This window comes from Tachysurus fulvidraco, chromosome 13, assembly GCF_022655615.1.
Source record: "Tachysurus fulvidraco isolate hzauxx_2018 chromosome 13, HZAU_PFXX_2.0, whole genome shotgun sequence".
NCBI lineage: Eukaryota > Metazoa > Chordata > Actinopteri > Siluriformes > Bagridae > Tachysurus > Tachysurus fulvidraco.
The window spans coordinates 14,758,931-14,770,177 of record NC_062530.1 but is presented as its reverse complement, the minus strand read 5'-3'; the positions used below and the strand labels follow the sequence as shown (position 1 = coordinate 14,770,177).

General features: G+C 39.9%; 1 protein-coding gene across 7 annotated transcripts in view; it reads left to right on the top strand.

Moving 5' to 3' along the window:
• The first annotated feature begins 2,696 nt into the window (after nt 1-2,696).
• The window catches only part of bcar1 (BCAR1 scaffold protein, Cas family member), a 69,838-nt gene continuing 61,287 nt past the window's right edge, over nt 2,697-11,247 (top strand). For 5 of the 7 annotated variants that reach the window (XM_027161700.2, XM_047822323.1, XM_047822324.1 and 2 more), the window contains exon 1: nt 2,697-3,143. In XM_027161700.2, coding sequence (XP_027017501.1) covers nt 3,132-3,143 — 12 coding nt within the window. In that variant the 5' untranslated portion in view covers nt 2,697-3,131. The remainder of the gene's footprint in view (nt 3,144-11,247) is intronic. The other 2 variants (XM_027161704.2, XM_027161702.2) reach the window with 1 other exon arrangement.

Sequence of the window (11,247 nt, the reverse complement as noted above, 5' to 3'; positions counted from 1 at the left end):
TCTCAGGAATTTCATGTGTAGCTAAAGAGAGGGGCATAGAAAGAAAAACAGAATACGCTTGTGATTACATAATGGTTAAGGACAATGTACAACCAGTAGGTCTGTGCTTGGCAAAGAGCATTTTAATGAATGTGTAAATATATATTGTATTCATATGGCCAAACACTGAAGTCTATTGTGTGTCACACTGGATTTTGTCTTCTTTAATTGTACTCTGTGCATGATAAAAGAAAATCCATATTGCTGAAGTGAAATGCTCAGATTTAGACCCTTCCCTCCCCTCTGTTCCCTTCTCTCCCTACTGTGACTTGTATAACAGCAGGCTTATGAGGTGTAGGTAGCTAGGCAGGATGCCTGATGTATATTTGGCACAAATGTTACCTCCAGGCATGTATGACTCTGTCTGTCACCAAGGCAGCACTTCAAATGAGAGCTGGACATACAGAAATAGACAGCAGTGTTGAGAGGATAATTATAAACAAGCACCGTAAAGAGAGTCTAAAATAACACTGGGGTAAAATCTTCCAAATGCCAATAATCTTCCAGCTGCCACTAGACAAAAGACACATCAGAGGTGTTCTTTGGTCTTCTGTTAGAATCCTGCTGGAAGGTTGATTTTTTATAGACTAGAAAAGAAAAGAAATGTACTTTAAAAGGACTATTCTGATGTTCTCTTTGCTTAGGATTCTGACAACTGGAATTCTACAGTAGTCATTTCTCTGAAATGTGTCTTGAATTAGTGTCCTAACTCACTATGCACTCTGTATGACCTATAAAGTCATCTTAACAAAGCCAAAAGTGTTTCCTGGCAGCCAATATATCAATACATGCTCCACACAAGGGGTGCCCATTTCCTTTCTGGGATCTCGACCAATTTGCTTTGTTTGTTACCAACACATCAGGGTCTAATTTTCAGACGCTACCGAAGACCTAATCATGTGTGTTTGATTAGGTCTGGAACTGTACTCTTCAGTGCAGTAGAGCTCCAGGAATAGGTTTGTGCTGCCCTGCTCTACGCAGTGACAGTTCACTTTCTGGAGTTTTGCACTAGTGCACTATTTAGTTCTAAGCCAGAATCAACACTCCTGTTCTTAATATTTACAGGCTCGACTGTGGGCAGCATATGTGGCACTCCAAAAGCATTGCCAGCCACTGTTCTATACCCTAACTGCACTAACAGACCGAATTAATTTTCCTTCCATGAGCTCTGCCACTGACACACACCAACCCTTTGATGACTGGATGATTAAAAGGTAAAAAAAAAAAAGTAGCAACATGAAATGGGAGTTCGAATTCATTTCCTTTTTACAATCATACTATTTCAGCATGAATAAATTTGGCTGTGCAGGACTTTATTAGGTAGCTTGGTGTGTCTTTGCTTAGGTACACTGATTGACATACAGTAGTTTTCTATCATCTTGAGTCATGAGTTTAGAAAAAACATTCTCTTGAGTTCTAAAGAACATGTCTGCTGTTTAAGGGTTTTACTATAATGAGTGCTTGTTTAGACCCATCAGATGTGCTTGCATATACAAGGCTTAGGGTCCTACTTGGACACCAAATCTAGGTATTAATTTAATATATCTCACATCTTACTTTAGAGATTTTTTTTTGCTCCGAGCCAGCATTTACTTTTTGTTAGCTAATAAAAAAAGCACGTCTTGTGGGTTGTTGATGATACGCAGTGGTTAGTACCTACCAGCACAAATAGCTGAAAACGTTATAGTTGGCTATAAGAGAAAGGTGAGAACACAAAGTGCATCAGCTTGCTGCATATGGGACTAGAAAACCCTTTAGGGTTCCAGATTTAATCTCTACTCTAGAGTTACATTTTAAACTGCAAAGGAAGCTTTTCTCTGGCACCGGACCAGACCCACAGTGCCCAGGACCCTGTCACCAGTTTACCAGTTGTCCTTTCTTAGACTTTTACTAGGTACTAACCACTCCAAATTGGCAACACCCCAAAAAGACCTGTTGTTTTGCTCTTTACCCAGTTTGGCCCTAGTTAAAGTTGCTCAAATCCTTACACTTGCCCAGTGTTCCTGATCCATAACAGAACTGGCTGTTCAGTCGCTGCCTAGTGTATCTCACCCAACTGAAACAGCCATTCTAACGGGTCATTCAATGTTATTTGGCTCACCTAAATTCCATGAAGCCCTTTTTGTAGAGCTACTTATTATCATAGCCCTGCAAATTATTATGAATCTCACAATTCAAACAAAACAAAAATAAAAATGAAACAAAAAAGTCCCAAAACAAAATAATAATAATAATAATAATAATAATAATAATAATAATAATAATAATAAAAAAGGCAGAGCCGATAGTTATACTACACAGAACAACTGTTCTATAGAACACACTTTATGCTGAAAGTGCTTCTTTTTTTATATTCATTGTTTCACTATATTTTATCTTACTGGACTCCATTAAGTATATACACTAGTAAATGTTTAGTGGCCTAAACAAAAGTGTCTGCTTTGTTCTAGGTTTATATACATTATGTGTATATTTACAGCCTTTAGCACACGCCTAGATCCAGATCTAGATTTACTCGATCACAATATTCTGAACAAGGTATTTAAGAGATGGTTCTGCTTGTGTTTATAAGCGAGTCTGTACCTTTAAAGAGAACTTGATTCCATCATAGAGAGAGAGAGAGAGAGAGAGAGAGAGAGAGAGAGAGAGAGAGAGAGAGCGCAGGCAGGCGGCACCGTGTGGCTTCAGCTGCACTCCAACAGCCGCAATACGAGCGCGTCGGAGAAGCGTCTCAACAGCATAAGCAAATCCTCCCGATCACTGAAACCACAACCCTACTGCACTTCGCCTGGAGGACAGACGGATCTGGAGACACTGTGGAACCAGGCATCGGAGATCTGGCTCTTTAAAAGCTTTTCGTATGAGCTGGACTGCTGTGCCAGACGCAGTGGGCTTTTCCTTTAGAGGTGATCAGGAAATAAAGTTCAGGCGTCAGATACAGCACAGGCGCAAGGGCAAGCATGGAATAAACAGAAGTTAAAGCTTAAGAAAACCTCTGCTTCCTTGTTTATTTAAAAATCGCAGTACACAGCAGCTCCATCGGGTCAAAAATCTTCAGGCGAGACTCGTGTTGGACGGAGAAGGACCACAAGATGTCCATTCCGGTAAGCAAATAAATAACATCTGCCTAGTTTTATAAAGCTGAACGCAGTGACACGTCTGTAAATCTAATGCCAGTGCACAGAAGCAGCATTTCTCTACGGCTAAAGGACTTGATTAAAGCGTTCTAGCTGGTAAAGTTGTGCTTTGGTGTGTGTGTGTGTCTGTGTGTGTGTGTGTGTGTGTGTGTGTGTGTGTGTGTGTGTGTGTGTGTGAGACCTGAACAGAAGGAATCAGAGTTTGTGTATGAATCAGAGGCTGATTGTGCTCTCACTGTGCACCTGTCATACTGTTCATACAGCACTGGGTGTGTAGGAGAAAAGTAACACACCCTGTACAGTGCACACTGCCCTCATCTACCAGGAACAATTAGAAAATAACAATTAAACCCTGATGTAGTGTCCAGCTTCAGAAGCGCACACAAGGCCTATTGTAGTTTAAGTGTAGGCTGGTTTTAGGGCAAGGTGCCTTTAGAGAGAGCAGTTTAGTGACTTTGAGTGACAAGTTAATTAACATGGGAGCTTTTGGATCAAGCTTTTTAAGCCCGTTGTTAAACAAATGCATGAATTTAGGATATAGAGCTGCAGAAAACCACCTGGTTAAATCAAACTCCTGTATTGGCTACTGACTATAATGGAAAATGAAAATGTCACGGAAACATTTTTGTTATAGCTTATGCATGCATCTACTTTTCAGTAGCTGTAACTGTGTGTTTAACTTTACCTGATACTGAGATACTGGCTCTCTTAGAGGGACAGGAGGGACACAACCCTGTATTACAGGCACATAACACTGTTTATAGAGTTAATATTAGAGATAGAGATGCCAAACATCTACGCAGATTTCTTGTGTTCATGTCAGTTTACAGCTGTTGAAGTGTGTAACCTTGACTACAGACGTCAGCAGCAGGTGAAAAGTAAACACAGTTGTCCGGTACAGTGTCCGGTACAGTGTCACGGAAACTCTATTAACATTTCCATAAGTGCTGTGACATCTCATAGGCCTGTACCCTGTCGTTCAAAAGGCACCCAAAGCTAAAGCAATAATACTGAGCACTATTACAGTGCATTGTGGGATTTCTTGAACAAATTGCATATATTACTCTATAAATATACAGGCAACAATCTTTTGCACATTCATGCTCCACCATACAACATGTATGTGACAGAACCAATATGGCCACCAGTGTTGTTAGTAGAGTACAGCATCACTTCTTTTTTCTCTTATAACTCTCATTGTTAATGCCGTACATTAAAAAGAAAAATGCACAGCACAGCAAACATGGATTATTTGGGAAGCGATACCTGGGAACAGTGAATTTCCCAATAATAATAATAATAATAATAATAATAATAATAATAATAATAAGAAGAATGAGAATAATAATAATAACAACTATTATTATTATTATTATTATTATTATTATTATTATTATTATTATTATTATCATATAGTACAGTATAGTAAAATAATTTACAGTTTACAATAAATAACAAAATAAAAATGTGTTGCTGATGTGGTGAAGCTTTTTATAAGGAGATGTTTAGGTAAGTTTTATGGAAGGAGTCTCCAGTGTCTACTGTACACTGTGTGTAAAAAACAGAGGTAATACCTTCATATGAGAGGCATTTGTACCTTGTGGTTTCCTGGTAATATGAAAAGCATCCTTTTTTGACTTACTAGCTTCAAGCAAGAAAACAATAGGCTGGTGATTTAATGACTGATTATAACTGCTATAATGCAAGTACAGTAATAACAGGAAGTAACTTGTTTTGAGGATGTTCCACAACATTAAATTTAGCTATAAAATTATAGTAAATATATGTAATTCTTTTTTTAAATAAAGACTATAATTGGTGATAAATTACATGTGTATGTTTTATACTAGTGCGATAGTACTTAGTATATACTTTTAAGTATAAGATAATAATGTTGTTTTTACAGGTTAATAAAGGTTGAAATGCAATAAGAAAGTGTCATTTCAACCATTTGATGTTCATTAATTAATGACCAGAAAAGATGGGTGGAAACACAAAATCTGTCCATACAAGAAATGAGGGTTATGACATATGAATGACATATCTGAGTGAAAAACACAGTAGCCAGATCCTGTGTGTACTGTACATGCAGCACTCAGAGCATCTAATACAAAGACTGCAGTCACACTCACACATTGGAACAAGATACATACTAAGGACATTGAGCACGTTGTGTACAATGGTTCAACTGTATCGTTTGCTCAAGTGACTCCAATGAAAATTGTGTAACCTATAAAATGGCCTTAGAGTAAGAACATATCTTCAGTGTGCCAGCTTGGTTGTTACCAGTTGTAACTGAAAGGCATTTCCCTGTAGCAAGACATTCAGTCTTCAGTACAACTGCATGTGCAAGAATTCTACTTATTTGCATGGCTGCATAAGTACGTGCACTGACACGAATCTGTAAAGTCTCTGAAACACTCATCAGTATGGATATTGATGGAAGATAGCTTTTACCTCTAAGCATGAGCCTTTGAGCTTTGCATTGAAAGTTTTGTTTCAAGCATAAACAATAACCCTTCCTCACCCACAGGTCCATACATTAAGTGTTCATGCATCAAGTGTGACTCTAGAGTCAGTTGCCACCAGCGTTTGTATCATCATGTGCATGGTAAAAAAAAACTATTCAGATCTCTGTGCCAGACATTTTCTGGCTCTCTTCTCCACTCCTGCAGTTCAGTTTGGAAAGTTCACGTCTCTTTCTGCCAGTGGAGTTGTGTAGCGGGGGGCTAAATGGGGCCTCTGCAGGGAACACAGCAGCCAGACACACACATATACACACACACACTGCTCTGAAGCCTGACATTTGGTGCATGTCATAGATGATGCTCCACATACATATTAATAATCGGCCAAGGTAAGCCTTTGCATTTCAATCATCCAAAATCTACTGGAGCCATTCGTGAGGGGTTGCCCTGGCAACTTGAAGCCAATAGCCAGGATTCGTCCATGTGTCTCAGATTGGTTTTCGGAAGATGCAGATGATGTGGCACATTTATAATACATTATAGCGTGTAGGTTTCTGGCACGTCCTATTGATGGAACTAAAGGATGCGGTACATGCTTAAGCTTGCACGAGACATTGCAACACACGCATTCTAGAGATATGTTTCACTTCACCCTATCTCTATATCTCTATCTATTTCTCTCTCTCTCTCTCTCTCTCTCTCTCTCTCTCACTCACACACACACCGTCACACATCAATGCTCTCAGCTTAGAGGCCTGCAGCACATATGGTAGACACATCTTTATTCGTGTATAATGATTGAGGAGCTCTCTGCCTTTCCCAAACCTACATACACACACACACAAACACACACACGAACACAGAGACACAGGAAGAGTCTTTATCCAGCGGTCAGCTGGCACATTCATTTGTCTGCGGATGACAACTCAGCAGATATCATTTGTGTGCTGAACAGCTGCAGGTATAGACATTATGGAATCTCAGGGTGGGTATAAATCTTTATATCTCCAGACGGCTCTTTACATTTTGCTTGTATAGTGTAAGCATCTTATAAAATATATTTGCTCATTGAGGAATGTTTAATACTGTAGAGTATAATACTTTAGATAGAGTGGAATCTGTCATATACTCCAGTGAAACACACTCATACTGTACAGAGAAGCTGAACATTGTTACAGCCACCCCAGAAGAAATCCTTTCCCTTTACCAAGTGTGTGTGTTTGAAAAGACAGATTAGTACTGCATACATCTACGCAAGAGCTAGAAAGACATATTTAAGTAAAAGGAGCTGCCATGTTTTTTGACATGTCTGGGTGTGTACAAGATGTGATGATGTGGAATGATGACTGCATGAAAAAGTGGTATTAAACTCCTGTGCTTGTGCTGTTCTCTGTCAGTCTCTCGGTGTGCATGTGTGTGAGTGTTGGTGTGTTTTAATGTAAAGGGGGAGGGCCTGTGTGAGTGAAAGGGAATCTCTCTCTGATATAACATGGGGAGGGAATGCAGGGTTTGGAATTACTCTGTGTATGTATTTGAGAGGCTGTAGGCTGGCACCAGAACATATTTTGTAGTCTGGTCACATGATAACACGTTCTCTATCATACACACTAACTCGTCTTGTTTTGCATTATGTTCTTTTCGGTTCTGGACTACTATTCAGTATTCTTGTGTTCACACTGAGAGACACAAAAAGATGTAGTTAATTAAAATTGTTCTTGATTGAATATAATCACATGCAAAAATTTGCATCCATCCAGGACAAACTGAAGGAGACGTAAAAATGCAATTTAGAAGTAATTTGTCGTGTTGGAGCTCACAGACTTTCATGAGTAGAAAAACAACAAATATGTTTGGGAGGTATTAATAGTGAAAAAAACCCCCTATTTTTCACCACCAGCTGGGTAACTTTATTAGCTCACCTGACCTCCTGTGTGAAGTTTCTGTTACTGTTACTTTCATGCTCTCAGAATGTTTGCCCTACAATGGGCAGGAATCATGAGGTGGATTCCCGTCTTGTTTGTGACTTTATCCATGATAAAGCACTTCCTAAAGCACTAACTTCTTTCTGGTTTGTTTTGAAAAGAAACAGAACAATCACGGCTACACAGAACAATCACAGTAGCTTAAAATGAGAAGTACACAAGAATAGAGAATGTTTTTTAAGTTTAAGCACATTCTGCTGTGATGTTTTTACAAACCACATGGTTACAAAATGGCTTGTATTTGAATGAAGGTAACAAATTGCTAATAGGCAAATGAAGTAGTTATTTTCCCACCTTTTATTCCATGTACCCCATTGCTTCATGTTGCACCAGTTTGTGGGTTTTCTCTGCTTTATTTTCTCAGGGCGTTCCAGTTTCCAGGTGTGTGTAGGTGCATGCATGTACTACGGAGGTGCTGTGCTGAGTCTATTTGTCGTGATGGTGAGAACAGCTCACTGTGAAATACAAGCTGAGCCCTGCAGATTTCAGAGCCTGGTGTCATTTTACCCAGCATAGCATCAGACACAGACGTTGTTTCACTCCCGATAGGCTGCAGAGGGACCATGGCACAGGCAGGTCTGATCTCTCTGCACTGAGAATTCCATTGTGTGGTTCCATCAAGAGTATTGGGGATTGTGAGAATGTATCAAGCAGAGCTGGTCTGTTTTGTAGCAGCGACTCGGCCCCAGCTGCGACAGCGTCTGTGTGTGTGTGTGGTGTATGATTCTGCTGAGTTGCTAATGAAAGACAGAGGTATCTGGCTGACTCCATTGTTAGGCTGTGAACTCAGCATAACCCATTCTGTTGCACTTGCTCTGCTGTAAAGCTTGTGAGGACCTACATGTGTGTGTTTGGGTGGCTGCATCCGAGATCGCAAGCTTACGTGTGTGTTCACAGATATTTGCATGCATTGTTTGAAGATTTTGTTTACTGCTCGGGGCAAGTGAGATAGAGTATTGCTGTGCATGTGTGTATTTGCGTGCGTATGTCTGTGATATGGGCACTTGTCTGCGGTTTTTTTTCTCTTGTGGTTCCTTATTTGCTGCAGCTGGGAATGTGAAAGAGAGAGAGAGAGAGAGAGAGAGAGAGAGAGAGAGAGAGACATTGTATGTTTGCCAAATTGTCCTGTCGCTGTTGCTGTAAATCTGGGAAGCGATGCGCCTGGTAGGAGTGTTAACAACTGCTCATCGATCATGCCTGGCCTGTCTCAGTGGGCTACATGTGTTGGGTATGGGGTGGAGGAGCAAGCACTTCACTGGGCCTCACTTATCCCTCAATCGGCCAGTCAATAAAAGAAAGAGAGAGAGAGAGAAAGAATGTGTGTGTCTGTGGATTGATCCTCATTTAAAATGCAAGCAGACGAGTGAGCAAGCAGCAGTGGTGCGTGTATTAAGGTAAGAGACAGAGAAAGCAAGAGCGAGAAGAAAGGCAATACATGTGAAGTGTCAGACAGAAATAGGGGACGAGCAAGTGCTGGTGAGAACGAAAAAGAACGTGACCGAGAATTGAGAGAGCAAGTGATGACGTCAGGGATAAGAAGATATCTAACTGGAGCAAGGGTGCTGTGAATGATGAATAATAAGCAGGAGGCCATGTACCTGTGGTTAACGTGGACATTTGAGTCCACCAAGAAAGCTGCAGTACAAAATGTGACATTATTCTTCATGCTGTTATTTGGACAGCAGTGAATGGAATCACATCTGTTTCAAAAATAATGCAGTGTAATAGCGCATGAATAAATACAGTACATCACTTTCTATTGCTAATCATAAGTACAATAAACACACAGCTCTTAATGGTCAGGTCTCGATTTCAGCTAGCAGTTACTTATGTAGTGGAGCATCAAGTTCATCTGATCATATGAATGGGACTATACAGGAAGGATAGCGGGTGCGCTACTTCTGAGGTTGGCCCACATGGGATTGCTCTGGATAGTTCCACTTAGAAACCATGAAGATGTCTATGGACTGCAGTTGATATGAACAGTTTTGCACTTTCGTCTCCATCACCGAACAGTTGATTGAGTTGATTCAACAAGACAGACTTCAGACCATTGCACTTTTTAACCATATGGTACACAGTGATAGAAGGAAATGATAAATTATCGCTTCTGGTCTGCTCATTAATTAAAACTAATTAAACAACAAAATGCCAAACAAATGTCTGTTGGTGAGCATTGAACATAGCTACCAGATTATACTTGCTAGCTAGTTAAAAATAGAACGAAGGTATTAGCATCTTGCTGATTATGTGAAAACTTTTAAGGACATCCGGTAGCAGCAGTGATGGTGACAAATAAATGTTAGCTCATGTTGCTAGCTACATTTACATACTGAGGCTTTTTTTATGAGCTGCTGCCTTTAATGTGTCGTTGTTACTAGCATAGCAAGTATAAATAATACTTCGTTATTATGGAGGTGGAGGACATCGAGGAGAGGAGGAAAAATGGAGACTAACATGACAGTAATAGTAGAGAGGAGTTAACATGACAGTAGCTGCCGTGATGAAGACAGGAACATGGAGCTGAGTCTGTAGCTCTTTCAGCATGCTTTCTGTTTAGCTGTAGGGCTTTTTTTTTTTTAAAATACTTTGTCTAATCTAACAGCATCATCACAATACATACACCTGTGACATGCAGCAACATACTGTACTGTGACATGCAGCAACCAAACCAGCAGAGATCGTTTATTTTCAGTGAGAGACTTCCGGCGACACAGGCAACAGCAACCTTTGGCAAACTTTATGCAAATATTGATCGTGCAGTGACTTCCAATAAGAGTGAAGAAAGTAGAGCGCACGCGATCCATGGCAAAGAGCACATGCTGCTTCTCCTTCTTTTGCATTTATACACTTTTTTTACACTGCTGAACTATTATACAAACACTCCTTCTAGAAGGTTTCATCTTAGCAGCAAGAAAGTTGATTTGGAATGCTAGCTCCGCCCACATTAGTAATAAATATTGTTACTATGGCAACCAGTAGCCATCGACTGGAGACTCGCAGCAATGTATGTGTGAACGCAGCTTTATATTCTTGCCCTTTTGAAGGAAATGAATCACGGCACATCGTGTTACACAGGACTTAGTTTGTAAATGATTAAAGCATTGGCTTTTGCCTGATCTTGCAGAGGGGTGCAAAATGGAACCGATTTTAAATAGCAATTTTATCTGCTCTAAAACTCATTTAACCTCAGCTGCTGCTTATGTGTCGAGTCCCAGCAGTTGAATCTAAAGCATTGTTTAATTGTTTACCAGATTTTCATCTTAATGATGAATGACAATAAAACGCTGACTTATGAGACTGATGAGAGTTGACTTATGATTTCATAGCAACTAACTTTGGTATTATCCTCCATTGTAAGTGAATTATTGGCTATTGAGGCTTTCAAAGCTGCTGTTATTGCTCCTAGTTTGCATGTCACTCATGCCCTGAAGCTCCAGAAACAAATGAATATTTGTGAAATGAAGTCGGTTAATGACTAGTCGTGTTGAAATGCTCTGTAGGGCATGAAAATAACCTCGGCCGCCTGTGCTTTAATGAGCTAGAGAGTGTGTGTGTCTTTATTACGTTCCTGAGAGACCTGAGTGTGTGTGTGTGTGTTTTGTGTAAATAAATAAAATA